General features: G+C 40.7%; 1 protein-coding gene across 2 annotated transcripts in view; it reads right to left on the reverse strand.

Annotated features, from left to right (window-relative positions):
• The window catches only part of LOC127449902 (monocyte to macrophage differentiation factor-like), a 15,947-nt gene extending 1,362 nt beyond the window's left edge, over positions 1–14,585 (reverse strand). The window contains exons 1-8 of one of the 2 annotated variants that reach the window (XR_007898826.1): positions 14,304–14,585; positions 11,371–11,452; positions 10,117–10,277; positions 9,496–9,570; positions 5,804–5,905; positions 5,259–5,328; positions 476–1,769; positions 1–273 (exon numbers count right to left, since the gene is read on the reverse strand). The exon at positions 1–273 is cut by the window's left edge and continues 1,362 nt beyond it. Coding sequence is in view for 1 of the 2 variants with exons in the window: in XM_051713530.1 (XP_051569490.1) it covers positions 1,566–1,769; positions 5,259–5,328; positions 5,804–5,905; positions 9,496–9,570; positions 10,117–10,277; positions 11,371–11,452; positions 14,304–14,329 (720 nt within the window). In the remaining variant the exon portion in view is untranslated. Of the gene's footprint in view, positions 1,770–5,258; positions 5,329–5,803; positions 5,906–9,495; positions 9,571–10,116; positions 10,278–11,370; positions 11,453–14,303 lie in introns of both variants that reach the window. The other variant, XM_051713530.1, reaches the window with a different exon arrangement.
• Positions 14,586–14,856: the final 271 nt, after the last annotated feature.

Consider the following 14,856-nt stretch of genomic DNA (forward strand, 5'->3'; position numbering starts at 1 on the left):
CAGAATGCACCACAAGATTATCAAAAGATCAGAACAGAAGTGATTCACAAAAGCTATATGTCCATCTGCTTTAGAAAATGTACACAATACTGACAGAAAAAATGACTTAAGCTATATTACTGCAGGCATTTAATTCTGCAGCACGCGCGCACACACAGACTCTACACAGACACTACACACACACACACACACACACAAACAGACTCTACACACAGACACACACACAGACTCTATACACACACACACACACACACACACACACACAAACAGACTCTACACACAGACACACACACACTCTATACACACACACACACACACACACAGACTCCACACAGACACTACACACAGACTCTATACACACACACACACACACACACAAACAGACTACACACAGACACACACACACACACAGACTCTACACACACACACACAGACACACACAGACGCACAAACAGACACACACACACACACACACACACACAGACACACACACACACAGACTCTACACACACACACACAGACGCACAAACAGACTACACACAGACACACACACACAAACAGACTCTACACACACACAAACACAGACACACACAGACGCACAAACAGACACACACACACACACACACACACACACACACACACACACACACACACACACACACACACAGACTCTACACACAGACACACACAGATGCACAAACAGACACACACATGCACAAACAGACTCTACACACAGACACACACACACACACACTCCACACAGACAGACACACAGAGACACACACACACACACAGACACACACACACACACGACAGACAGACAGACAGACACACAGACAGACAGACAGACAGACACACACTCTACACACAGACAGAGACACACACACACACACACACACACACACAGACAGACACACAGACAGACAGACACACAGACAGACAGACACACAGACAGACACACAGACACACACACACACACACACTCTACACACACACACACACAGAGACACACACAGACACACACACAGAGACACACACACACACACACAGACACACACACAGAGACACACACACAGACTGTAAAGGTGAATCTCGCATGACATGACAAGAAAATGATATACAGTCATATTTCACACCAAAATTAAAATATGAAATTATGTTTTGTGCAAAGAATTTTTTTTATAAGGTATTTACATATATTTAATATGTAATATAAATTGTATATTTATACATTATGGTGGTATTAGTTGTACTGCTTTTAAATTAAATAATGAGGATTTTTGATTACAATACTGACAATTGGGGTCAATTGTGCTTGGAAATAATGTCACATTGCAAAAAATCTCAAACAGGCTTTCTTTTCTTTATGCAAAATATTAATTCTTATTTTTTATTTTAGGGTGAAATATGACCGAGACATGTTCTTGACAGATTTCATTTGATTCACCCGTAAACATTGCATGGTCGTACTGGTAAACTAGTTGACGTTCGCTGTGGTGTTAGCATGATGCACAGTAAGAAAGACATGAGAAACACCGACTGAGGAAAGAGGAAATGTTCTGCTCTCAAGCATCCCTGATCTCCTCCGCTGTCGGGCTGCGGTAGAGATATTTCCAGATGGCGTAGTAGTGGATGGCAGCAGCCAGCGCAACGAACACATGCCAGATGGCGTGAGCGAACGGAATGACGCCGTCTGATTTGAAGAAGACGACGCCCAGGCAGTAGACAAAGCCTCCGAACGCCAGCTCGTACAGCCCATCAGTGTTATTCTGTTCGAAAAGAAACAACACAATTACTGACATGAAAATAATTAACAACAACAATAAAAATATTTTCTGAATTAAATTTGAGTGGTGCTTGCCCATTTAAAACTTGTGGCCATGAATAGTAGGATGTTGTTAGTTGTTGCCAAGACGTTGCTATGCAGTTGCTATGGTGCTCTGAGTATATTTTAGAGCTTTGTCATATGGTTGCTGGGGAAATCTGAATGGATCTGATAGTGTTGTTATGCAGTGTTGTTTTTGATTCATCACAAGTTTGCAGCTCTTCGCCGGTAGGGGTGAACCTCCGGCAAACCTTTGGCAACAATGCCGAAAAGATCATTCGTGTGTGAAAATGATCAGTGGTGAATTTGCGGCATTGTTGCGGCAAATTTGTCATGAACTCTCAATTTTCGTAAAGGTTGCTATGCAGTTGCTAGGGTGTTCCGAGTGTTTTTAGAGCGACACTATGCTGTTGCTGAGGATTTTTGTGGTATTAAGAGCGTTGCTATGCAGTTTCTAGGGTGTTCTGAGTGGTTTTTTTAGAGCATTGCTATGCGGTTGCTGGGAATTCTGAGGTTTTTAGAGTGTTGCTATATGGTTGCTAGGGTGTTCTGTGTGTTTTTAGAGCATTACTATGCTATTGCTGAGGATTTCTGTGGTTTTAAGAGCGTTGCTATGCGGTTTCTATGGTGTTCTGAGTGTATTTTAGAGTCTTCCTATGTGGTTTTGCTGGGGTATTCTGGATGGTTTTTAGAGCATTGCTATGCGGTTGCTAGGGTGTTCAGAATGCATTTTAGAGTGTTCCTATGCGGTTTTGCTGGGGTATTCTGTATGGGTTTTAGAGTGTTGCTATGCGGTTGCTGGGAATTCTGAGGTTTTTAGAGTGTTGCTATATGGTTGCTAGGGTGTTCTGTGTGTTTTTAAGAGCATTACTATGCTGTTGCTGAGGATTTTTGTGGTATTAAGAGCGTTGCTATGCAGTTTCTAGGGTGTTCTGAGTGGTTTTTAGAGCATTGCTATGCGGTTGCTGGGAATTCTGAGGTTTTTAGAGTGTTGCTATATGGTTGCTAGGGTGTTCTGTGTGTTTTTAGAGCATTACTATGCTGTTGCTGAGGATTTCTGTGGTTTTAAGAGCGTTGCTATGTGGTTTCTATGGTGTTCTGAGTGTATTTTAGAGTGTTCCTATGCGGTTTTGCAAAGGTGGTCTGGATGGTTTTAAGAGCGTTGCTATGTGGTTGCTAAGGTGTTCAGAATGCATTTTAGAGTGTTCCTATGTGGTTTTGCTGGGGTGTTCTGGATGGTTTTTAGAGCGTTGCTATGTGGTTGCTAAGGTGTTCAGAATGCATTTTAGAGTGTTCCTATGTGGTTTTGCAAAGGTGTTCTGGATGGTTTTTAGAGCATTGCTATGCAGTTTAAGGGTGTTCCGAGTGTATTTTAGAGGGTTCCTTTGCGGTTCTGCTGGGGTGTTCTGGATGGTTTTAAGAGTGTTGCTATGCAGTTTCTAGGGTGTTCTGGGTGTATTATAGAGCATTGCTATGCGGTTGCTCAGTTGTTTTGAGTGGTTTTAAGAATGTTGCTATGCGGTTGCTGGGAATTCTGAGGTTTTTAGAGTGTTGCTATGCGGTTGCTAGGGTGTTCCGAGTGTTTTTAGAGCATTACTATGCTGTTGCTGAGGATTTTTGTGGTTTTAAGAGGGTTGCTATGCAGTTTCTAAGGTGTTCTGAGTGTATTGTAGAGTGTTCCTATGCGGTTTTGCTGGGGTATTCTGGATGGATTTTAGAGCGTTGCTATGCGGTTGCTAGGGTATTCAGAATGCATTTTAGTGTGTTCCTATGCAGTTTTGCTGGAGTGTTCTGGATGGTTTTTAGAACACTGCTGGGGTGTTCCAAGTGGTTATAAGAGCATTCCTATGCGGTTTCCTCGGGTGTTCTGGATGGATTTTATAGTGTTACTATGCAGTTGCTCATGGGTTCTGGATGGTTTTTAGAGCGTTGCTAGAGTGTTCCGAGTGGTTTTTAGAGTGTTGCTATGCGGTTACTGGGCATTCTGTGGTTTTTAGAGTGTTGCTATGCAGTTGCTCTGGTGTTCTGAGTGGTTTTAAGAGCGTTGCTATGCGGTTGCTGGGAATTCTGTGGTTTTTAGAGTGATGCTATGCAGTTGCTCAGAGTGTATTTTAGACTTTTCCTATGCGGTTTTGCTGGGCTGTTCTGGGTGGTTTTTAGAGTGTTGCTATGCAGTTTCTAAGGTGTTCTGAGTGTATTTTAGAGCGTTGCTATGAGGTTGCTCCATTGTTCTGAGTGGTTTTTAGAGCGTTGCTATGCAGTTGCTGGGAATTCTGTGGTTTTTAGAGTGTTGCTATGCGGTTTTACACAGGTGTTCGGAGTGATTTTTAGAGCGTTGTTATGCGGTTGCTGGAGTGTTCTGGATGGTTTTTAAGAGCATTGCTAGGGTGTTCCCAGTGTATTTTTGAGTGTTCCCATGCGGTTTTGCAGAGGTGTTCTGGGTGGTTTTTGGAGTGTTGCTATGCAGTTTCAAGGGTGTTCCGAGTGTATATTTGAGTGTTCCTATGCAGTTTTACTGGGGTGTTCTGGGTGGTTGTTAAATGGTTGCTTACTGGCCAAAGTCAAAAGAGCCATCCCTAAATTTTAACACCATTTTAATGTGTCGATGTGGCTTTATGCATGAAAGTGGCTATAATTATACCATAATCAGTTTAAGACACATTATATACTTGGGAAAAGTTTGTATTGTTCATTTTGTTCTGATTTTTGTACAATGCATCAATTTTCAATGAATATACACCTACAGCACCCAGCCACAAGGGGGCGTCAGAGACCGAGGATGGAGTTGTACTACTGTACAAGTCCTAAATTAAACCTTTGTATGAAAGGGCGAATCTCATGAAATCTGTCAAGAACATATACAGATCATATTTCAATGGGTCAATGGGGCCAATTTTTGGAGAGTTTAAAAGGCAGAAATTTGAAGCTTATAATTTTATAAAAGCACTTACATGAATTCTTCTGTAAAAACTCATGTATTATTTGAGCTGTAAAGTTGTTTAAAATCATTGTTTTTTTGGGGATTACAGGGTGTTATTTTGTTGTTATTTATTAATTGATGATTTTATCACACTAAAATCATGTTAACACACATATTGTTTGTCTTGTGACTATACTTTTACAGTCAGTATTTGAACGTTTACAGATTGGCTATAACTTTACACAGAAAAGGTTAGTAAGAGATTTTATCATACTAAAATTATATTAAAATGTACAATGTTTACATCTTGTGGCTATACTTTTGAAACGGCAAGTACTAACGTTCACGGATTGGCCCCATTGACTTCCATTGTAAGTGGCTCACTGTAATGTGATTTGTGCTTTTTTTAAAGAAAAGGAGGGAATTTGTTAAACAAGTTCTTTAAGTGGTGAGGTTAATTAGGGGTGCACGTATTAGACTAGATTAACTTGAGCTCAGCAGGAAGTGACTCACCATTGATGTCACCACCAATGCGGGAAAAAAGCCCATTGTCAGATAAAACGCCAACTCCACCAACTTATACCTGCACAAACACAGACAACACAGACTTACATATGATTACAGTGGATTTATTTTAAATGGAGGTTCTACAGGCTAAAGAGAAATTATCTGAAAAATAGAACTAGGAATTTTTTTTATATATTGTTACTTGTACAAAAATTGAGAATTATTCAAATTAGGCATTATATTATTAAATATACACATTTCCATGGACCCAAAATAAAATGTCACAACTTTTTGTGGAATGCTGGAAACTCTCAGACCATTCTCAGATGCTTCTTGCCCAGAGGATAATATACTAGTAAAAAAAATTACCAGCAATCTCATTTAAGAAGCAAAATCTGAAATTAGTCGTCTGTACCTTTTATGAAACATGAGATCATTCATGAACATGGCTCTTGAAAGGTGCTAAACAATGCTATAATAATAGCAGAAGATGATACAAAACTGTAAAAGAATGAAAGGTTTGTTTTTCGGGATATGATTTTTGAACGTACTTTTCGTGGTAATTAAACACGTAGATCGTTCCCGCGACCGCCATCAGCCAAACAAACCAGCGCATGTGAGCAGCAAACGGCCCGAGCTCACGTAGATTCAACCTGCAGAAACACACATCCATTAGCTTGGTGTTAATAATTGTAACTGAACCACACACACACACACACAAACACACACACATGCACACACCAGCACGCACATACATACACACACACCCTGTGACTCATTGCTTTCATTAAATGGCAGCAACCTATGATGTCTGTGTAAAAGAATGAAATAAAAGAACAATACAAAAATAAATAAAAAGACAAGAATGTTCAATAAATAACTACATCTACTTTTAATAATGCTGTCAGTCGATGAAAATATTAAATCGCGATTAATCGCGTTTTCATAGCTAATCGCGATTAATCGCATTTTTCATAGCTAATCGCGTTTTTCATAGCTAATCATATTCATCGCGATTAATCGCGTTTTCATAGCTAATCGCGATTAATCGTGTTTTCATAGCTAATCACGTTTTTCATAGCTAAACGCGATTAATCGTGTGTTTTTCATAGCTAATCACGATTAATCGTGTTTTCATAGCTAATCACGTTTTTCATAGCTAAACGCGATTAATCGTGTGTTTTTCATAGCTAATCGCAATTAATCATGTGTTTTTCATAGCTAAACGTGATTAATCGCAGATTTCGAAAGTGCTTAATTTGACTATACATTTCTTTTCCTTTTAAAATGCCTTAAGTGCCCTTTTAGAAAAGAACAGCAATAATGTTTTATTAACATTTTCCAAACAAAGTATTCCCCAATATAAAGACAGAAATGCACAAAGACAGCACCAATTCAGAAAGAAAAATTAACACTTTAAAGGTTTTCAAATTAATTGCATTCGTTAATGCGCAACAATCGACAGCTCTAATTTTGAACAGTCACAATAAACAATTCTTCTGAAAAGTTATATTGCACATTAGCCTAACTATGGGTGATATCGACTATTTTATTGCAACATTTTTGAATGTGGCTGATCCAATCTGATTTTAGAGTTGGAACTCTCTGTTTTATAGTTTTCAATCATCAAAACTGTTAATAACCTATTCAAATTGAACGTGAAGACAAGTGCTTTCGACGTTTTAGAAAGTTTAACTGGTCATGTGACAAGCGACGGACACTCACGGCCGTTGTTGTGTCTCAGGTGTTTGACAGCATTTGACTCTGCGTTTGTGTCTTTAACAAAGTGCTCAAGCACACTGAATTATTCATGAGCAGAGAGGAAAGTGAACATACACTTAAACTGCTTCAGCCACATGCTCATCATTATGACACTGCGTTTCATAACCAGTTTATCAATGATGACCTGTTGCCAGATTGCCGACAAAGTTGTTTAAATGAGCAAAATATAGATTTTTTATTATGAAATTAAAATGCGTAAATCTTACTTTTTTTGTGTGTAGATCATCATATTACAGAAAGCAGGAGAAAAGCAATTCTGAATGCACATAATAAAATTAAGGCTGTCAATCGATAATATGTTTTATAGAACTAATTACATGACGTGCAATTAATTAAGCGAATTAACCGCATGTATAAATATTTGCTGAGGAAGCCCCTCAAATAACAATAATTCAATATATAATGATTAAATAATTATAAATGGTTGTATTTAAATAATTATAAACATAATACATATTATAAAGTAAGGAGGAGGGAGGGGCCGGGCCGTGAGGACACACGGTCAGCCCTGAATCAGGCTAATCAGCCGGGAGGGGGATAAAGATGAGCCGGAGGCGCCAGTTCGAGAGGGAGAGAGACGCATGCGGCCGCGCTGCATGTGTGTCTGTTCGTTTATGTTTTATGTTTGTTAAGTTCATTTATATCATTAAACCTTTATGTTGACCGTTCAAGCTGGTTCCCGCTTCCTCCTTGCCCGTCCTTACCCCGTCACATTGGTGCTGAAACACAGGAGGGAGGAGGAGGGATGCGCTTTCACGGAGTCCTCGCCTCTGCCGTCCGCCAGGGGAGCAGCCGCGGCCGTCTGCCTGGGTATGGAGGGGTCGCTGTCTGCCGCTGAGAGCCGGAGGAACCGCTGCTGTCTGCTAAAGAAGGGGAGGAACGGTTCCGTCCTCCAGGAGCCGGAGGACTCGCTGCCATCTGCCGGGGGAGGAGCGAGCTGTCGTCCTCCAGAGGGCGGAGGAGCGGTTGAGGACCGTGCGACAGCGTGTCCGGAAACCGGCGAGCAAGTTTTTCTCTCTCCCTCCTCTCCCTGTTGCTCCGCCTCGCTCTTTCCTTCTCCCCTTTCCCAACCTCGTCTCTCCCAGGGCTCCAGAAAGGCGGGGGAAAACCTGCTGGCAGGCACGGCCGGGAAGGGAGGGGAGTGCGTCATGCCGGGGGTATCCCTGGCCTGAGTCGGGTGATGGAGGAGTGTGACGAGGATGAGGGCCGGGCCGTGACGACACACGGTCGGCCCCAAATCGGGCTAATCAACCGGGAGGGGGATAAAGACAAGCCGGAGGCGCCAGTTCGAGAGGGAGTGAGACGCACGCGGCCGCGCTGCATATATTTCTGTTTGTTTGTTTTATGTTCATTAAGTTCATTTATATCATTAAACCTTTATGTTGACCGTTCAGCCGGTTCCTGCCTCCTCCTTGCCCGTCCTAACCCCGTTACACTGGTGCCGAAACACGGGAGGGATGCGCTGTCACAGAGTCCTCGCTGCTGCCATCCGCCAGGGGAGCCGGAGGAACCGCTGCCATCCGCTTAAGAAGGGGAGGTATGGTTCCATCTGCCAGGGGCCGGAGGACTTGCTGCCATCCGCCGGGGGAGGAGCAATCTGTCGTCCGCCAGAGGGTGGAGGAGTGGCTGAGGACCGGGCGACAACGTGTCTGGGAACTGGCGAGCAAGTTTTTCTCTCTCTCTCCTCTCTCTCTCTCTGTTGCTCCTCCTCGCTCTTTCCCTCTCCCCTTTCCCACCCTCGTCTCTCCCAGGGCTCCAGAAAGGCAGGGAAGTCCTTGAGCCGGGTGATAGAGGAGTGTGACGAGGAGGAGGGCCAGGCCGGACCGGGCTGTGCCGTGAGGACACACGGTCGGCCCTGAATTGGGCTAATCAGCCAGGTGGGGGATAAAGACGAGCTGGAGGTGCCAGTTCGAGAGGGAGAGAGACGCATACGGCCGCGCTGCATGTGTGTCTGTTTATTTATGTTTTATGTTGTTTTAAGTTCATTTATATCATTAAAGCTTTATGTTGACTGTTCAGCCGGTTCCCGCCTCCTCCTTGCCCGTCCTTATACTGTTACACTCAGATAATTTAACTGCATTACATTATTGTGGCAGATGAGCAAATAAGACAATACAATAAAAGTGACGCTTTGAGCATCACACTTTGGTTGCGTTGTGTCATAAACACAGTGTTTTTAGGTTTCCTTGTCAAGTTGTTCTTTAACTTTAAAAAGGTACTTAAAAGGGTAATTCACCCAAAAATGTAATGTAACAGTAATGTAACCTTTTCTGACAGCTAATCTTGTAAATATTGCTAAATACAATATTTGACCCAGAAATCACGCGTCTTCCATTGTTTATGCACTTCCAAAATGCTCAATATTCCCTTTCAGCCTTTGTCGTGTTAATAATTTGGCATGTTGTTAGATCTATGCAGTTCATGGTAACAGTAAAAGTCTAACGAGATAAAGAAACTGTACCATGGTGTATATGAGGCAGCGATAAAGAAGTATATGACGACTCTGTCACACATGTGGAAGCAGTGCTCCATAGACCTGCAAACACAACACACAAGAAATAATAAGTTTAAAAGAATACAGATTTTAAGAAGAGACGCTGTATGGTTTTGCAGTTTTGTGTGACTGAAACTGAAGTACAGGTACATATGCATGATTGGCCAAGAATCCGTTATAATCTTCATTATTTAAGATGTGTTATTGTATAACCTATTAAAATTATTAGGTTGAAACAACAACATTTAAATAGTAAACCTGAGTTGTCAACTTGCATCTAGTTACCTTAACTTAAATAGTTAAGTTAATTCTATATGAACACCAGGTTAAGTGAACTTAATTGCACAAGTGTTGAAGACACCATTACTCAATTCAATTGAAGAAATGGGTTTACTCAATCAATTGAGTAGGGTCAACTTAATAGCGTTTTAATGCAATCCTTTTTGGAGCTTGGCAGTTATTTAATTGTACGTAAAACAAAAGCTAAAACTATTCCTGCTGTTAATATGCTCCGAGAACGACACAATATCATGACTTTGTTGTGACTGTTATCTTAATGTTTACTGGCCCATGTGAAGGCAAACGGACCTCATGTGGCTCTTCTTCCAAGAAATGATGTGAAAAACAGTGGAGAAGAGGAACAGCGCGATCAGACCCATGCCGTACACCCACGCCGTGATTCGCTCCCAGCGGTCGTCTGACAGCCGGTGTAACAGTGCCACGCCCACAAACGCTGGCACTATCAAGAGCTGCACAGAGAAACGGAGATGTATTTAAAGTGAAGAGCACCTATTATGGTTTTTCAAATATTACCTTTCATGTAGTGTGTTCTATAGCTGTTTGTGAATGTAAAAAGTCTCCAAAGTTTCAAAAATCAAAGTGCACGACAAATGGAGTTATAGACTCCCAAATGAAAGAACCGATTCTGAACACCTGAAACGAGTCGTTAGTAATTCCAGACTTACTTCCTGTACTAACCTACGTCATTTGGTAACAAAAAACCCGCCTCTGGTCTGTTTACATGTACAGCCAGTGCACGCTGTTAGCCGTTAGCCTGTTAGCCTCTGCTAACCGGCTAGCTCACGTTATTGTCAAACTACATATAAACTTACCAATGAGAAACGTCCTGTTCTCGTCGTGCTTGCGATGGTGGTTCATGCTCAAATTGGTAAGGTAAAACAGAATTTTTTTCAGACGGAGCTGAAACTCGGATATGGTAGTGGGCGTTTCCTTTCCGACACGTGCTGTAAGCGGTAGACCAATCACAACAGACTGGGACATCTGACCAATCAGAGCAGAGTAAGCTCGCTGAAAGGAGTTTAGAATGATCCTTTTATAGAGCAGATCATTGAACGAGTCGTTTTTGACACTGGGGAAGAAAAGTTAACGCTACAATTTAAATTATGAGCAAATTAAAGTGTTTTTTGACCTTGGATGCATGTAAATCTATTGTATGAGACCTTTAAAACAAAATTAGGCATGTTTAAAAATTATAATAGGTGCTCTTTAAAGTGATAGGATCTGTTTTGTGGTGTCTTGAGGCACTTGATAAAGTCAACATGCAAACTCATTTGACTTCCAGAGTGATCGATTTTTCTTGCTCTTGAAATATGAGTGTAAGCAGAGTTTAACAAATCACAACAGAGCTCATGAACACATTTCTGAATTCTTAAAGGTGCGGTAGCAAAAACAGCTCGATTAATTGTAAAGGGTCAGAGAGAGGATGGAAAATGGACATGGAAAAACTAGGGAGTGTCAATAACATTGTCATGACTCCAAATAAGCTATTTAATTCTTCAACTTTAAAAAGTCATGCATGAAGGCAAATGAATGCTCTTTTACCGCATGGGTGTAGCAGTTCGCAGCGTGCTCATAACACGTGGGCTGATAACGGCAGTTTGCAGCCGCCCGATTGTTCATAAACCTGAAACACAAACATCACATTCACATGTGTTAACAGAACAAAACAAACCACCCCCCACAGAAAAATCTCATGTTTGCTGTTGACTGCTTTTACTTCATATATAACAAACTCATTGATTTAGCACTGGGTTCACCTCATGTAGTTTGTTATACATGCATTCATTCATTCCATTCGCCATTTGTTGTGAATGTACAGATTCAATATGGGTTTAACATCAGATGCTGGTATATTACATTCTGTCATGTACAACTGAAGTGCTTCCTTAGCCGCTTTATCTGCCCGTTCATTGCCAGCCAATCCAATCCTATATGGCCTGGTATCCAACAAAAGACAATACTGAAATTGTATTTTTTTTTTTAGAGTCCACTTTTCCTATTATGCTAATAATTGTAGGATGTTCTGTTTTCAAAGCTTCGAGTGCTCGCAGACAGCAAATTAAAAATGACATTGTTACTTTTCTATTTGTTCTAGAGCTAGAAGTAATGCACAAGCTTCAGCTGTGAAAACTGAACTTTGTCCAGGGATACACTTTCCAAAACGTTTGGACCAATCACTACTGCTGCAGATACTGTACATGACTGTCTGACTTTGATCCGTCTGTGTACACTGGTACATGGGACGGTAAGCTGCATCTTATGTCCAGGAATTTCTCCTGATAGACATTTTTTTTTTATACTGAGCCAGGTTCATCATGATAGTTGCATATGTAGGCATTAGGGGTGGGTGATATAAGGGTCAATGACATGATGCTCATTTTTCGGTCCAGATCTATTAAATTATTCAAAAATACATAAATGCAATTCACACAAAACAATTACTTGAATACACCTCTTCTATGATGAGCAAATTTTCCATTTCTGAGTTTAAAGTCATTTTATTTTTGCTTATAGTAATAAAATGTCATGTGGTGCAACCGTTCAGAGACACACAAAAAAAAAGTCTCATTAAAAGCTGACATTTTAAAACAAATAAATGTTTGGGGCCTGGGTAGCTCAGCGAGTATTGACGCTGACCACCACCCCTGAAGTCGTGAGTTCGAATCCAGGGCGTGCTGAGTGACTCCAGCCAGGTCTCCTAAGCAACCAAATTGGCCTGGTTGCTAGGGAGGGTAGAGACACATGGGGTAACCTCCTCGTGGTTGCGATTAGTGGTTCTCGCTCTCAATGGGGCGTGTGGTGAGTTGCGCGTGGATCGCCGAGAGTAGCATGAGCCTCCACATGCTGCGAGTCTCCGCGGTGTCATGCACAATGAGTCACGTGATAAGATGTGTGGATTGACGGTCTCAGAAGCGGAGGCAACTGAAACTTGTCCTCCGCCACCCGGATTGAGGCGAGTAACCGCACCACCACGAGGACCTACTAAGTAGTGGGAATTGGGCATTCCAAAAATTTGGGAGATAAAAGGAATACAAAAAAATAAAAAATAAATACAAAAATAAAAGTTGCATGAGTAGTGCAGAATAATCTTTTTATTATTATTATTATTACTTAAAATAAACAGTAAAACAATTGTGTTTTAAAATATTATTAATATTGAAAAACACTTTTGTCCACCATGTCAAAGTCATGCAAGTTGCCAGTTTGTTGTTTATATTGACAAAAAAAAACATAAAACTGAGCAGACACTTTTAGACCCTGAAGTAAAAAAAAAAAAAAAAGAAGATCTGATATTTTGACACTTTTATGAAAAGGCACATTTTGTTCAGGTCATGTGGTATAACCTTGAGAAACATCTTGTTATTTTTGATTTTTATACAAAATATTTTTTAACCCTGAAAAATGTATTTGAAAATATTTTTGAAATGAATGATTAGGTTGTTACTTTCATGTATTCAAGGTGCAAAGAAAGTATTTTAATACTTTTTACTTGATGGTTACACCATATGACACAAAAGTATTATTAATTAATTAATTTATTTTAGAAAATGCTAAGAGTGTTTTTCAAAAATGTATGAAACCAAATTGAACACAAAGATTACATTTCTGAGAACTTGACGTGTGTTTTTTGAACTAGATTTTAAAAGATTTCATATTATTAACAACTCGGACAACCTTTGTCAGTGACACAAATGTACACATTTATATCAAAATATTCTTGATTTTTTTATTTATTTATTTTATTTTTTTGGCTGATAACGATTCACAAAACATATCCACTTTATTTATTTATTTTTGTAAGGATATTCTAAAACTTCTGAAATACAATAAAAATTATTAAAAAGTAAATTAAGAGTAAATTAAAAGTAAATTGAAAAGTATACGTAATGAAACTGCTCTCTCCAGGGCCAGAAGACTAATTAATGATGGATAAAAATAATATAATGAATATTTGTTGCCCAACTTCTGATTTGAACGCACATTCTCTACCATGCGGCATGATCAGACCACAGGATGAGCCCAGGACAGATTATGCATGGTCTGATCTTTGAACAAATCAATAAATAATACCCTTATTTGTCTTGATCAGACCATGCAGTGAACTACAAAACATGATCAGACCACAGGATGAACCCAGGACAGATTATGCATGGTCTGATCTCTGAATAGATCAATAAAAAAGTCCCCTATCTGGTGGGCCCCGTCCCACCCTGGCCCACTCTTAGCTACGCCACTGGATCAGCCCACAGGAGGATGCATGGTCTTATCTCAACCCATCTTCACATGGTCTGATCACTGAATGAAGCTGACAGCCAATAAAAATGCATGCATGATGTCGCATAGCCAATACACGATCTGATCTTAAAACAGAGTTACTAATTAATAATGAAGACACAATAAGCAACAATACAGAGATCAGTCCATGCAATCAGACTGGTTAGTTGGACAGCTGAAGTGACGCCTCATACACGCACCTCTGGAAACTGTTCACCCGCTTCATCTCCGAGATTTAAGATTTTAAAACAGATCCGAGATCAGTGGATGACTCATTGACGTCTGATGATGTGAGTGAATCTTCGAGAAAATCCCCATTGACAAAAATCAATCACTCCGCGAAACAAACCGTCCCTTTAAACGCGTCCTTGACTCCATATCTGCTCAGATCAGCCCAAAATCATACAGATATTAAATTATTTGATAACATCAGCCCTTCTTTAACCCTATCCCGCCTTATTACTGACTGACTGCCGACAGCCGGAGTTGTACATTTTATGCATTTTTTTTCCGGCGTGCTTGATTGACTGGGCTTTCGACCAATGAGAACGCGACAGGCGTGGGCGGTCGATGCGTTCAGCCAATCGTTGGGAAGAGAAGGTTGCGCTCGCTTTGTTTGACGCAACAATGGAGGGCGGGGCGTAGGGTGGTATGAGTTGCCATACCTGTTTGAATTGTGTCCTTTCCACTTGTGACTCTAAAGAGGGCAAATGACGCTTTCGTTTTTGTTATTGAATTGAACTTTAACACGAT

The sequence above is a fragment of the Myxocyprinus asiaticus genome, chromosome 13, assembly GCF_019703515.2.
Source record: "Myxocyprinus asiaticus isolate MX2 ecotype Aquarium Trade chromosome 13, UBuf_Myxa_2, whole genome shotgun sequence".
NCBI lineage: Eukaryota > Metazoa > Chordata > Actinopteri > Cypriniformes > Catostomidae > Myxocyprinus > Myxocyprinus asiaticus.